The 14,275-nt window shown below is 35.1% G+C and overlaps 1 protein-coding gene across 12 annotated transcripts in view; it reads right to left on the reverse strand.

The window, feature by feature from the left end:
- Window positions 1-14,275, reverse strand: part of LOC146527863 (rho GTPase-activating protein 23-like) — a 257,849-nt gene that overhangs the window by 3,391 nt on the left and 240,183 nt on the right. For all 12 annotated transcript variants that reach the window (XM_085204396.1, XM_085204395.1, XM_085204403.1 and 9 more), the window contains 7 exons: window positions 3,976-4,131; window positions 2,848-3,040; window positions 2,361-2,566; window positions 1,668-1,878; window positions 1,236-1,495; window positions 866-980; window positions 392-620 (listed from right to left, as the gene is read on the reverse strand). In XM_085204396.1, coding sequence (XP_085060522.1) covers window positions 392-620; window positions 866-980; window positions 1,236-1,495; window positions 1,668-1,878; window positions 2,361-2,566; window positions 2,848-3,040; window positions 3,976-4,131 — 1,370 coding nt within the window. The remainder of the gene's footprint in view (window positions 1-391; window positions 621-865; window positions 981-1,235; window positions 1,496-1,667; window positions 1,879-2,360; window positions 2,567-2,847; window positions 3,041-3,975; window positions 4,132-14,275) is intronic.

Raw genomic sequence — 14,275 nt, forward strand, 5'->3', positions numbered from 1 at the left:
AAATGAGCCAGCGTTTGCGACCCATGGTCCAAGAAATCTTTTTCTGCACATTAAACAAAACAAATACTCGCGTATCTTATCACTCTAACATTTTCATTTACTAAATTCAAATCCAAATAATTTTATTCAATGTAAGAAGTTAAATGCTTAATTATTGAACGTCAAATAATTTACCACCAGTTCACTAAAGTTATTGCCTCAGACCTGAAAGAACCGGCGCAAGAAACTCAGCGGTACTTTTTTTTAAAATAATTTTGTACAAATATATATTTAATTATTTGTGACAATGATATCTGTGAAACAGACTGGAGCGAGCATTTCATTCCCAAGAATTTTTCATTCTATTCAAGGCCTCGTCTCGAAAAGGAATCGAAAAAAAACAAATACTCACTTATTGTCCCCACTGTCCTGTTCGTCCATGTAGTGCGAGAGCCCGTCGTAGTGCGCCAGTGCGGTGACGTGCGCGGGCGCTGGAGCGAGCGGGGAGCGCGGCGGAGAGGCGGCGGGGGAGCGCGGCTTCTCGTCCCACTTCTTGTCCGACTTACGTGGCTTTCGCTGAATTTTGCGATTCGCGGCTGATATTATTGAGGACACTATGTCGCGGGTTGATACGTCTTTGCCTGTGAATGGGTTATAGTTAATTATACATTTATATATATATTTTTTAAATATATTCATATTAATGTCATTTTATAATCTTTCCATGAAATGTTATCTCAACATAATATTATGTCTAAAAATAATGATATGTAAGATTTTATGTGCAAAAAAGTGCTATTATAATTATTCGATCACTAGATATAAAGGCAAATTTTCAATGTAGATCGATGAGAGATTTTCAATTTTATCTATAGAAATATATCACCTTCGATCTTTTTGACATTGTGTATAAGAAGATCGTGCGAGGCGGGTGCGGGGGGTTCTGGGATGGGCGGTTCCGCAGGCGGCGAGCCTTCTTCTTCTTCGAAGTACCATTCATACTGTAAATTGTTATTATTATTTACTATAGATTACTCAGTTAAATAGATCAATTATTATATACTATTTTATAAAAGTTGATGTACATTTTGTATACGAGTATAATGTATGTATTTAAAATAATGTTGTACTAGTTACAGAAAAATCTGGTATATAGCACACAATATCTCTAAAAAAAGAATGCGAAGTTTTAACATTCTCTGTCTAAATAACATTATGCCAAAAATATTCAAACAAAAAACAAAAAAACAACTTACATGCGTCAAGAAAGACTCTATAATCCGACATTGGCTGGACATATCATTGACCATGGCTAGCATATCATCGCCGGCGGCCCTCACGAGCGTCGGTCCAAACACAATCGCTAAGTTACGCGCCTCCATCTTGTTGCAGGATGCGTGGGCGACCACACGACGCAAGTGTTGTACTAAATAGCGCAAAGTGGCGTAGTGGGCGGCGGGTAAAGCGTGGACGAGACGTCGTAGTTCTCGAGCTCTCTCTGGCGACCTGTCAGCCGCTGATGGATGGTAGAAGATACTTAGGTGAGAAGATATTTATTCTAATAATATTCACAACTTAATACTTTTGATGTATGCACGTTTAGTCTGATAAACATTAAATTACATGAAGAATTTAAATTAGAACAAAATATAACATATTATAACTTACAATAAAAAAAAGCAACTCACCAATAAAAGCAGGATACAAATGCTTTGTCAGTATAGGATCTGGCAGTCTCCGTAAATACGCCTTCAGTAAGCTGGATGCGACGTGAACGTCGGCCCAACGGGGGTCGGCGGCGGGCGGGGGCTCCCCTCGATCCAGAGCCGCCGCGAGCGCCGCCACGCCCGCCGCGTTACCGGGGACCCGGTATACGCCTACTGTTCTCAGCCCGTATGTCTGTTAATGATGAATATGGTTGATTATTTTGAAAATATTATTATTTTTAAATAGTATAAGTGTAAGAGAAAGATAACATTATTATTAACTCAATAATAAAATGTTATTAGTTCTGCCAATTATTCGCACATTTGTAGGATAAAGATATAATTATATGGTAACTAACAAATTCAGAAAATGAGTATCACTGGGATTTAACACCGGCAACCAATTTTTAAGAAATCTAAAAGCTAATTTTATTCAAATAACTCGAGACAGCGACAAATATAGCAGTTATGGTAGTGAAAAAATACCACGCTACAATTTATTGCAGAGAAGTAGTGTTTCATAAATTGGTTTTTCACTTTATCATAGTAAGCTTTATATTATTAAAAAATAAACGACTGCTTGCCGCTTCGCTCGCTTATTAAAAATATAAATTATAAATCTACCTTTTCATTAAATCACTATTTATTAGTGAAAACCACATAAGGTATAGTTACCTCAACCGCCTGAGCCGGCAGTGTAACAGCCCTCGGTACGTTAGGATGTTCCGCATCAGCGGGACATCTTTCGAGGGGCGCGCCGAGCCATCCTGTGACCGGGGGAGTGGTGCTCGCGCCGCCATGCATGCGCCGTAGTTGCTTCGCCACGCGCCCCTTCCACGTTTTGTTCTTTGGGGAAGATGGGAGGGTGGGGGTTGGAGGACCTGGTGGACAAAAATGGAATTGTTAATAATGTATATCATATTAATTTACATATAGAGACAAATAGACAGAGTAAGGGAACATTTTACAAGTGGAACAGCGTCTAATTGTAAACGCGTCGGCTTTGGGTTTGATTTTTAATCAGGGGATGAATTATTTTCGTATATCCTCGCTTCGAACAACAGATACAGTACAACCAGCACTGTGGGCAGCAATGTTCTTGAGTGATGGCCATAAGTTTTAAGGTTCAAAAATTAACTACATAATAAATAAATAAACTTACCGGTAGGCGACCTGTTCCTACCAATCTTCTTAGCACGTTGCGGCGGCAGCGGCGAGGGGCACTCGGGCGCGGTAGTGGTAGTAGGCGGCGCAGACGCGGGCGCGGGAGGTAGCGCGGGTTCCGTAGGCGGAGGCTCCGCTGAATGCCTCCGGAGAGCTGCTAGCCATCTTTGAGCGTCTGCTGCACCGTCCGCCTGAAAATTACAGGTGGAAATTGTTTCAATATAATGTATTTTTACTTTAGATTCATAAGATTCAGCCCAGTGATTTTGTGTTTTAGGTCAAGTATAATTTAATGACACAGAGGCAGCACCGAGTCTATCTTCAATAAGTACGTACGTATGCGCTAACAATGCGTTTAACATAATGTATTCAATGATTCATATATGCTTTGCGTAATTTTTTCTAAAACTAAACAGTTCCGTGTTTGATCTCGGTACAAAGAAATCATAAAATAATTTGTTTAAACATTACGCCCACCACATTATGTAGTCGCGTCTGCGTTATGTACGCGCTTCTCGAAAACGAAATGAGGTTACGATGTGTAATTTAGTTAACACTACAATCTGCCTTTGTATAAATGAAGTAGACTCACCATTCGCTTTAGCCGGTTGAGGCTTGCGAGTGCAAATATAACATGCCTACTCCCTACCCTAAATATGTGTTTTATTATGATTAAAATTAAAGAATAATACTTAGCCAAATGATTTGAAAATGCTGGATTCTTTTTTTTAAAGTATTATTCATACTCTAAGAAAAAGGAAATTTCATACATTAAAACATATGTTTTTTTATAAAATCTTTAGAATCTTTAAAATAATTATAATTCAACAAGCTTTTAATCCAATAGTGCTAACGCTTAGAACACAAATAGAGTGTGTCGTGTATAGTCAGTCTGACTGTAGACGCGGCAGGTTGTGGGTTCAATTCCCACTCGAAGTAATTAAATATTTAATATTTTAATTTTTTCGGTCTTTGCTGTCGAGGCAAAGCGTGGTGTTGAGTTGCACCAGTTAACACGGAACGCCTGTAGAATTCAGCGGGAAATGGGTAACGCTAAAAAAAGACCGTAAACAAAACGCTGTTAGGTTGTATACCTACATATACGAATATACAAGTTATACCTTACCTGTAGTAAAAGTTCAGCACCAGCAGCAGTAGTGACGCGCACCACGTGTTTCCGTTTAGTATAGTCGTCGGCGAGCGCGGCCAGCGAGTAGCGGACGTCGAGCGCGTCGCGCGAACTCTCCGCCCCCGTCGTGCTCCCGCTTACTGCGCCGGGACTCTGGAAGCAAATGGAATATTTTTAAGGTATGCCTTAGAGAAAGTTTTATCTGATTAGACTCTTAGAGGCAATCAAAAATAAATTGTAGAGAGTCGTGGTGCAGGGGTACAAGTGTGTGACAGTAAACACTGGTTGTGGGTTCGATCCCCACTCGAGGAAATGAAATATTTACTTAAATTTATATTTTCATTTCTTCGAGTGATGGTGTTGAGGCAAAAGCGCGGCGTTGAGTTCCGCCATTAAACACACAATACCTCCAGAATACAGCGGAAAGTGGGGAACGGAGATTCTTAACACTAGGTTCCCTCTGCCTACACTGCGGTATGCGGGATACAGCGTGAAGCTGATTTTTTAACTAGAATATATCCATGATAATTGTACTCGTATTAGTTATATGTTTTGGTAAATTATTACAAGAGCGACTCGATGATCTTTAAAATATAAATAACAATAATAAATTTTAAACAAGCTTATTTTGCACAGTAATTTTTCACATTGATAAGAGAAAACCAGAGTTTATTCAATGACATTATTTGCATTACGACGGCAATAAAATTGACGCAAATACCACCAAGGTGAATGTAAAATTGGCGAAAAGCAGGAAAGAGTGGTCGAGAGCGAGACGTGAGCGAAACTACAAAAGAAACGATTCATCATATTCTTTCAACAATGGCATTATAACATCGGTTAATAATTATATTTAAACGTTATATTATTATTTCAAAACTTGTTTTGGCACGAATAAAATATTATTTTGTATTTGTATAGTAGACGTGATATTGCTTACCTAGAGATAGCAATAATAAAAATAAAATCTTGCTCATTTTTAAACTAACCTCGTATGTGGGTATAAAATGTTAGCTTTATACTGATTATTGCTCTTAGCATTTAGACTTAAAAAATAAAATACTTCTTATACGGTAATTTTTTGGGGACTTTAGTGGTATCATGATACGTACGATGTAGTAGATAATAGATATATCTACAACGATTGAATTTTGTTGTTAACATTAAAACCCTGTCTAACCTTAGTTCAATATATCTTAGCATTTACTTCGCGTTTTTAAATGAAAATTGAAAATATAACCAGATCTTAAATCGAAAAATTCCACTAAGTGTTATTGGCGAACACTCTTCAATTTGTTCTGTGTAGAGTTAACTGTTCGTTTAAGAATTAAACTCGAATTATGATTTATATAACGGCGAGGCAAGGACCGGTGTCTAGATTTTTAAATGGTTGGACGTGTTTAAAATTGAAATTTATCGCACAACCTTCGGGACATCATATGAGACAATTTTTTAATTAAGTTCAAACGCACAATGTGAGCCAGAAATATTAATTTTCTACGAACTTCACATAGGTAGACGTGAAGGTCGAAAACTGTAGTCTATCTCACTGACAATCTTCTGAAGCTCATCTAAATCATGTCAACGGAGACTTCTCGCTTTTTTAATGAGGTTTTGTCTGTAATAACAAGTTTTGTGTTTCATTTGAGTTGTAGGAGAGCAATTATATATTTGTTATTAGATATCAGTGAAAGTTCTTGTATATCGATTACAACCGATTAATTTAACCGATTCTCAAGGATTTCGTAGATGTTTATAGACAATTTTTGCCTTGTTTTTATTTTGTATTACCAATATTTTTTAATACAAAATGTATATATTATACTATAGAAATATTATTAAAATACATAATATTTTATTTACAAAAATCACATGGTATTAGTAACAGAAGTTCCAAATCCCCTCGTACAATTAGTGAAGAGGCACTTAAATCTAACAATATGCAGACGGGTCGTGTCGCTCAGGGACGTGACGACATGATAGTGCTTTCGCCTAATTACATGCATTATGTCTCCAAACGGAATAGATGAATAAGGCAATTTATATGAACGTGGGCATGATAGGGTTGCAGCTTTCTATATATTCTAATGTAATAATAATATGTTTATTTCTTCATAACCTTGCTAAAAATGGTTCTATATTTTTAATAACAATTTTAAGGAATGAAGAAAATTTAATTATGTTTTATATTTTTGTATCAGTTGTTTTTTATGTCGTGGAACTTTCAATTCGACGCCAATGTCCACGGAAGTGATGACATGAACGTTTCCTAGTCACTTCCATATGAGTGTGTTCATTTAAAATTATGTAAATTGAATATGGAAAAACAATATTTTACATAACTTAGCCATATAACCGAATGTTGTGAAGATGAAAAACAAAGGTTCCTCAAAGAAAGCTTGTGGTTTCAAATGAAATTTAATAGCATTTTAAAACTTATATAACACAGTTAGAAACAATCATATATATTATGCTAAATAATAAAATATCAAAATATATTGTAAAAAGATAATCGGCAACCCTGTGTCAGCTTTTCGCGTTCATTATCTCGGAGCGGCATTAATCAAATGAGCTGCACAAGTGGGTTACCGGTCGAAAATAACGTCTAAATAACTTGCACTTCAGACCATCTCACGTTCACTTTCTTTTTGATATCTTGTTAAGAGTTACAACATGTGAATTATTATTATAAATAAATGATTTATATCAACATTTAAAAAAACATGATAATATTTATGTACATACAGTGGATAATAACAAGGATTATGTTAAAGATTTCTTTAATAATATTAACTCTGTTTGAGCAAAGCTGGTGGTTAGTGATGTATCTCACTGTAGAAGCGGTGGGAGTGTACTTTGCGGATGATACCCCCCGAAAGGTTGTTTACATTAGAAAATATTGTTATCCAAGTCTAGCCTAGTTGCAGCATCAGCACAGTTTCTAGAATGAGCGGATAGAAGAGAATGTAGTGATATATCACTAGGCTTTCTTTTCCAAATTTGCATACAAGATGTGCGAGATCAATTTCTTTTAACATAATTATAACGAACGTTAGTTGATAAGGCTCATATATTTGCGTGAAATATTGAGATGAAATCGAGAGCGTGTGGTTTGTTTGCCTTCCAGCCAACACGTGCTGATTTTGTGGTTGATTATATGCGTCTTTACGCAGATTGCTGTAATAAAAGTGGTACGCGGAAAGTGGTATACTTTGATTTCACTATTAGGGAAACAAATTGCCTGGTACGAATACGATCTTCTAGTAATGTTAAGTGTATTATAAATATTCATTTACTAACCCACATAGTAGGAAAAAACGGTAAACATGAGCTTTGCACATGTAAAATAAGATAGGAATTACTTAGCACGCGCTTAATTTAATTATTAGAGATAATAGAGATATAATCCAGGGAGAACCTAGCGTTAAGACACTTCCATTTGCCATTTTTCCCCGAATTCTGTAGGCATTGTGTGTTTGGTGTGTTTAGTCTCGTTACCAGAGTGAGGAAATAGAAATATTAAATTAATTTGCTCATGTTTACAGTCACACGCATGTTCCCCTATGCTACGACCGGCGTCTGAGGAGATATCTTAACGTTAATTATGCGAGAAAACGAATTCGAAATTCGATCGTCTCCAAAATTGCTGGTTGCGATAAGCAACTGAAGATTTATAGGCTCCGACACACTTTTTTAATAAATATTATGAACGTTTCGTTCTTGACCTAACAGATGGCTGTAATTAGAGGGTCAGGGGACCGTGATCAAACAAAAGTGGTTCGATGACATAACCGACTGGTAAGAAATTTACATATACATACTTACGAAGTGCCGTTACAAGTTACGCGTGAAAATTTATGCTGAGATAACATAGCACTCGAATAATAACGAACATCAAATATTATACAACATATAGACATGTAAATCGATCTAATTTCTAATTTTCATTTGCCTTCGCAATTATGAAGAAAGTCATATAAAATTTTCAAATTACATGCAAAGTAATTGACCCCAATTACTTAAATAAAGAGCCTCTAGCTACGGACAGTGATGTATTTGTAGGTCAATCGTGTTCTACCAATAATCTTAAGAGATGAATTGATGTCCATATCGAATCGTGCACCAATATGGTTTACGAGTTTGATGAATTAATTACATTCTCGATGAAGGATGTTACAAATAGCGGTAGTTATATTCCTGCCGGCTACCGGTTTATTGACGCACTGATTGAGAAGTTCATTAACAAAAATTGAATCGATCTTAATTGCTAAATCTAATTGGTTGGGTAGTCTAAAGAAGATTAGTAAAAGTCGATTTAAAAAGCCACAGATCCGCTTTTCTACGTTGAAGATGGTCATGACCATTTGGCATTTAAATTTTGAATGCGTTTAGTACTGTATGCTGCGATTAAGTTTTGCAATACATTTGTTAACGTTCGTGGTTCAATAACTTCGTAATTTTTTTACACAACCCAGTCTCTCTTTCAAGCGTACATACATTTATGAAATTCAAACACTCACATTGCCAAAGTTATTTGCGGTTATGCATCATTACGCTAAACAATGGAATTATGTCATGATAATATAAAACTGAAACACAAAATTACCTGTATAAACATTGTAATTGTAATAGCCGCTGAGATCACAATTGAAGCAAATTTCTCTCTATAATTGAAACGATAGCTAGCCCACGAAAGCAACCGAACTAATAACCGTAAAATTCTTTGGCACTATTAAAAATACCACCACTGGGAAACAAGAGAATGTTTACTCCGCAATAAACGAAATACGAATAAAGCTTACCAGTATGTCGGTGTACCAGAGCGTCATGGTTTGGCTGGAGTCCATTCGTATCAAAGCCAAACGCGACGCGTCTTGGTCATTGTCAAAGCTTGGCATTAGCGATAGCACAACGATATAAGTACTTGGAAACTATTTAAAACACTCACTGTACAATTCACTTCTTCAAAGTTTTATATACTTTAATGGAAAAATAATTCAACGACCGATAGAGTTCGATGGGATTTTTTAATTTCCGTTTTAAATAAAGATTTAAAGATTATGATGGAAATTATACAATTTTTTTGACTTTAAAATTAATCTCAAGTTTTCAAAAAGATGCACCAGAGGCGCGTGGTGGCGGGCGGGCGGCTCTCGCGCTCGCCTGAAGGACTATGACGGCGAATGCGTGCGCGCAGAGAAAGTGCTCCCGCGCAGACTCCGCGGCGTCTGCCAAATCGACGTTTTCACGGTTCGGAAATTGATAGTCTTTTCCAAAGTACTCGTTCGGCACAATGGGACCGTCTCGGCGCCACTTTCTTTTGTGCTTTAATGAAAATAGACAAATGAAAACAGTTTTTACTTAGAAAATTACTTTAGTCAGTTAAGACAGCCTAAATATACGTTTCACGATGATTTCTCAGAATGAACTGAGCTAGAAGATATTATCAAGAGAAGATAATGTGAGTGTTGATGACATAAGTTAATGTTTGGTCCTGAACAACATGTCTATATACACGTAACATCATTTAACTGTTTTACGATGATTACGACGTGGACGTATGTTTTCTTTAGTCATTAGTATTTGGTATAAAATGTAAATTTTATATTTGAAATTGACAGTAAATAATGCAGTAAGATGAATGGACATTGCATATTTACTGCGACGACAAGTCGAGCGTCATGAGATTGATTCGTCACACTTTCTTTTGCCCTTCACATTGTAGAAAGATATATTTTTTTTCTTTGAAATTTCTTTAAAGACAAAACTATTTTATATATAATTTATGTCTACGTTTCTATCATATTTATTTAAGAAGAAATATAAAAAACAAATGTAATCCATGTATGAAAAACTACTGGAGGGACAAGATCTTTACGACTTCAACGAAGTTCCAATATCTGACACACATGACATCCGTTCCATATTCGTATTTTATCCTTTAAATCTTTTCTAAGAATGATATATTAATGAGATCTATTAGAGTTCGGGCGGTTTTGGGGCGTGTGACTTTAATGTTAGTAAAAATGTGGCAAACGACACTTTTGCATCCTCGTTTTGCCGAGAACATTCATCTTGCCAACAATTTCGAGGAATTTATAATTATTATTTACTTTCTTTTCATTCGTTACGGATTTAAGAATTTAAAGAGGTTCCTGATAAATCTTTCTCTTGCGACAACGTATAATTTATATACTCGTACATATATTGCATTTGGGCCATCTTGGTGCAAGGACATAAGCGTGCGATTGTAAGCGCGACGATTGTAGATTCGATGATTCTTCGAGGAATTAAATATTTGATATTTTCATTTCTTTACTCTTGTAATGAGGCAAAGGGCGGGATTCCACGCAATCTCTCTACAATACGACGGAAAGTAATATGAAGCTAAAAAATATATTCATATAGGCTCAAAAATTTAAATCCGATAGATGACGATTTGGAGTGGAGAAATTTAATAAGACAGATATTTATTTTGAAGTAAAGATATAATTACGATAGACTAAGTTGTTTCTGCGCTTTAAGTTTTTGCGCTCTGCAGCAATGAAATTGGAGCATTCTAAATCGTTCACTCAATGAACCAATAAGTGCAATAACCTGTCACTCCCACCTATCGGCCTTACTAATTTAGGCCATAGACATCTTTTTAGTAAATATATTTGGAAAGTATAGGTATTGGAAGTCAATCAACGGTACAAAGACACAATTGAGTAAATACGAATCTGATGAGTAATAAATATAATGAAGAAAAGCAAAAAAGGTGACTTACTTTTATCGAAACAAAAAATGTGAAATCGTACCAGATTATAATTTTTGTCTAAATATTTCTAAAACACAAATTGAAACATAGAATATGATCAAAGAATTTTAAAATTAAATAAACTAAATTCTTCCTGCCATGCTATTGGACTCCTTTCTTTATTTGCAACGCTACTTTCCGTACATTTGTGGTGCTTTACATAACAAAACCACAATCTCGTAATCGAATTGCATCTACCAAATGTTATTATAACGTTTAAATGACGAATAAACAATGAAAGCTTGACCAATCCGGTAATTTAGTTCGGAAACAATAATATTTAATACACAACAATAAAAATAACTAACCATTAGTCATTTTACTTACTAAGTATATTTATAAGTTTATTTTATATTTTAGGCATAATTTCTTTTAGTTTTACGATGTTTTCGTAAAAACGGTAGGCAGAGGTACCTGTAGAGATGCAGCGTTCAATTTTCGAGACGTTGCGTGTTGAGTGGCGGAAGTTAACGTCGCGCTTTATATTGTTACTAGAGCGAGGAAATGAAAATAATTCACTTCCCCGAGAGAGAATTGAGCCCACAATCCAATCGTGGCGAAATATATTTATATATCTTATTAAATGAACGGCCACTAAGTATACTACTATTATTTATTAATTTAATATAAAAACGTGTAAAAATATAGAAGAATTTATGTCGTGCGTAAGTTTGTCACCACTTGTTCGTCATTAGATCTACAATATTTTAATGAAGTGAAGTGAAATTGAAAGATTTACTTAAAAGAAAGACGCATATTTTAAAGATGTAAAATCGATGCATATTATACTTATATATATTGTACAAAATATTGGACCAAAGATTAAATTGAGGATGAGCTTAGCGATTACGCGAACGTATCGTAACTGAAATCAGATCAGTTAAATAGAACCAACGAAACGGGCCCGTTACATGTGGCTACACGTATTACGTCAGGTACGGACGTCATAACGACATTTGGGTCAGATTATTAATACATTGATGTTTACAGCCTATTTAAATACTATTTATGTCGATGCAGAAAAGTAATGAAGATATATTGTTAAACTCGCGAAAATTTCATTCAGCACGTTCGTTATGTCGATGCGCGTGTGCTGGAAATATTATTCTTTTGATGTTGATTATGAATCCGACCTCGACCCGAATGCGACTGAGCCACTAACCTGTGGAGATGAATTAAAGGCATCGTAACATAAGAACGTTAAAACTGAAAATGTTTGGTTTAAAATTGAAACTGTAATAACATTACAAATTATAATGCTTTTATAATTTCATTTATAATGTTTACTTTAATTATCGATCTAGCTTTAGTACTAGCTAGTTGTGTACACTTATAGCCTGAATTACAGTGTTGATGAAAACAACAAAAACAAACAATGAAAGTTGAGCTCAATTTCTACACTAAATGGTGTGTAAGCGTGACCGTTATACCATTATCAAAGTAATTATCTTTGTTTGGATTTGTGTGTACACTGTACATATGTGAGATATGCCTGAGGTTGTTGCAACCTATTGCAAAGAATTTACGGCACAGCGTCGGAAACGTATTTCCGTAAAGTCTAGATTTATCTTCTTCATAATTTTACTTAATTTGACTGTAATTGTCTAGTATCTATCTAGCATACACAATATTCCATATACATAAACAACATTTTTCAATTTCGACAAAAAATAAATGTTTTTTTATATGCTTTTTTAAAAAATATATTTACATAATAAAAAATATACTTAGGTAAATATAACTAAAAGTAATATATCATTTTAAGATACACATTTAAAGCTTAAAAAATATTTTAAGCTTAAATTTACTTATTATGACAACCCTAGATTTCACCCATATTGACAATCAGAATTGGGAGGCTTCGATACCTCGAGAACCATTCGTGTGGAAACTTGTACTACTTTTTGATAAGATATTTAATTGGATTCTATTGTTTTTGTAAAAAAATTAAATACTTGACACAAAACATTGATCTACAAAGTGGATAAAAATTTTATTCTATTCAATAATATAAAAAGAATTAAACACGACCTTATTTTATAGACGAATCTTTTACTGAAAATTATACTAAATTAAAAAGTATATTACGTTATACCCCCATAGCATTAGATAACTATACTTTAACAAGTGATTTTACACTAACTTTCAGACAGACACGCGTACCTAGCCGTCGCATGTGCATAGACAATAGAAAATCGATTTAGGCAACCAAGTTTTTGTCTATGAATCACGGTACGCTTTCGAGCCAACTTGCAATTAGCCATAGAAAGTAAACCATTATAATTGGCGACCGTCCGTCAACCCACGTCTATACAACGAGTGTATTGACGCGGAAATAGAGAGCCCCTGGATGCGTTGCGTGGGCACTGGGACGACGTAAAGAGATTGATATGGTGACTTAATATTGAATTAATGTTCAATTGTAATAGATTCAATCGTAGGTGCTAAATTTCTATTGCGTTAGATGATGATACATTTATTTGATTTATGTTATAAATATGAAATTTAAGTTATATATTCAAATGTAGAGTCAATTAATATTTACTTTTAAAGTATTGTGTTTGTCAATCATCTATTGCCAATAAGCAGAATTATTTGTAGTAATACTTAATAATAATTTTATAATACTGTTTTCTAATATTATAATCATACAACTATCAACCTATAATAGCAGCTATGTTTCACAATCGTTATATAAAAATTCCTTTATTATCAACATTGTGATCTGGTAGGTATCTAATTATTGTCAATAAAAATTTACAGTGCGAGCATGTCAAATTATTATAAATCAAATTTTCAATACGCCTGTTGGCACGTCAGTGTGTAATTTCTAGTAATTTTATGTCTTGTTATTGGCAATGTATGCAAAAGGTCGTTAACCCCGGCAGCGGATGGACGTGAATTGCAACGTGCGTATGCACATCAAGATGCGATTGAGGGATAAGGAGGAAGAGCATAGTAAGTGTATGTACAATATGTATGAACACAATTAACTTTCAATTTTTTTTCTCTCTACTACGAGTACACGCTGTATCCCGTATGTATCCCGCGGTAGAATGAGGAACCTAGTGTTAAGACACTCCGTTCTTACGTTCTGCCGATTTTTTGAGGCATTGCGTGTTGAGTGGCAAAACTCGAAGCCTTATTACCAGAGCGAAGAAATGAAACTAAAACGTTTATTTTTATTCTCATGAAAATCCAATTTTTTTTGAAAATTTTCTTTGAGGAATATCTAGTATAAATATATATAAAAAATATATAAAGGAAGAAAATAATTGTTATACTCTATTTCCTTAAGGAGTCAACGACATGTATGTAACAAGCGCACACGTACACACATATGTGTTTCGCAGAAGCCAGACACTCGGTCTGCCTGCGCAAGCGCAAGTGGCCATGTGGCCGTTGCATACGCGTACACACAGCTTATAGGATGCTCAACTAACGATCTGGAAAGGGCCTATTAAATCAATTCGCTTGAGATGTTTTCATACACCAGAT

Source organism: Heliconius melpomene, chromosome 20, assembly GCF_056956725.1.
Source record: "Heliconius melpomene rosina isolate 202511_hmr_F chromosome 20, ASM5695672v1, whole genome shotgun sequence".
NCBI lineage: Eukaryota > Metazoa > Arthropoda > Insecta > Lepidoptera > Nymphalidae > Heliconius > Heliconius melpomene.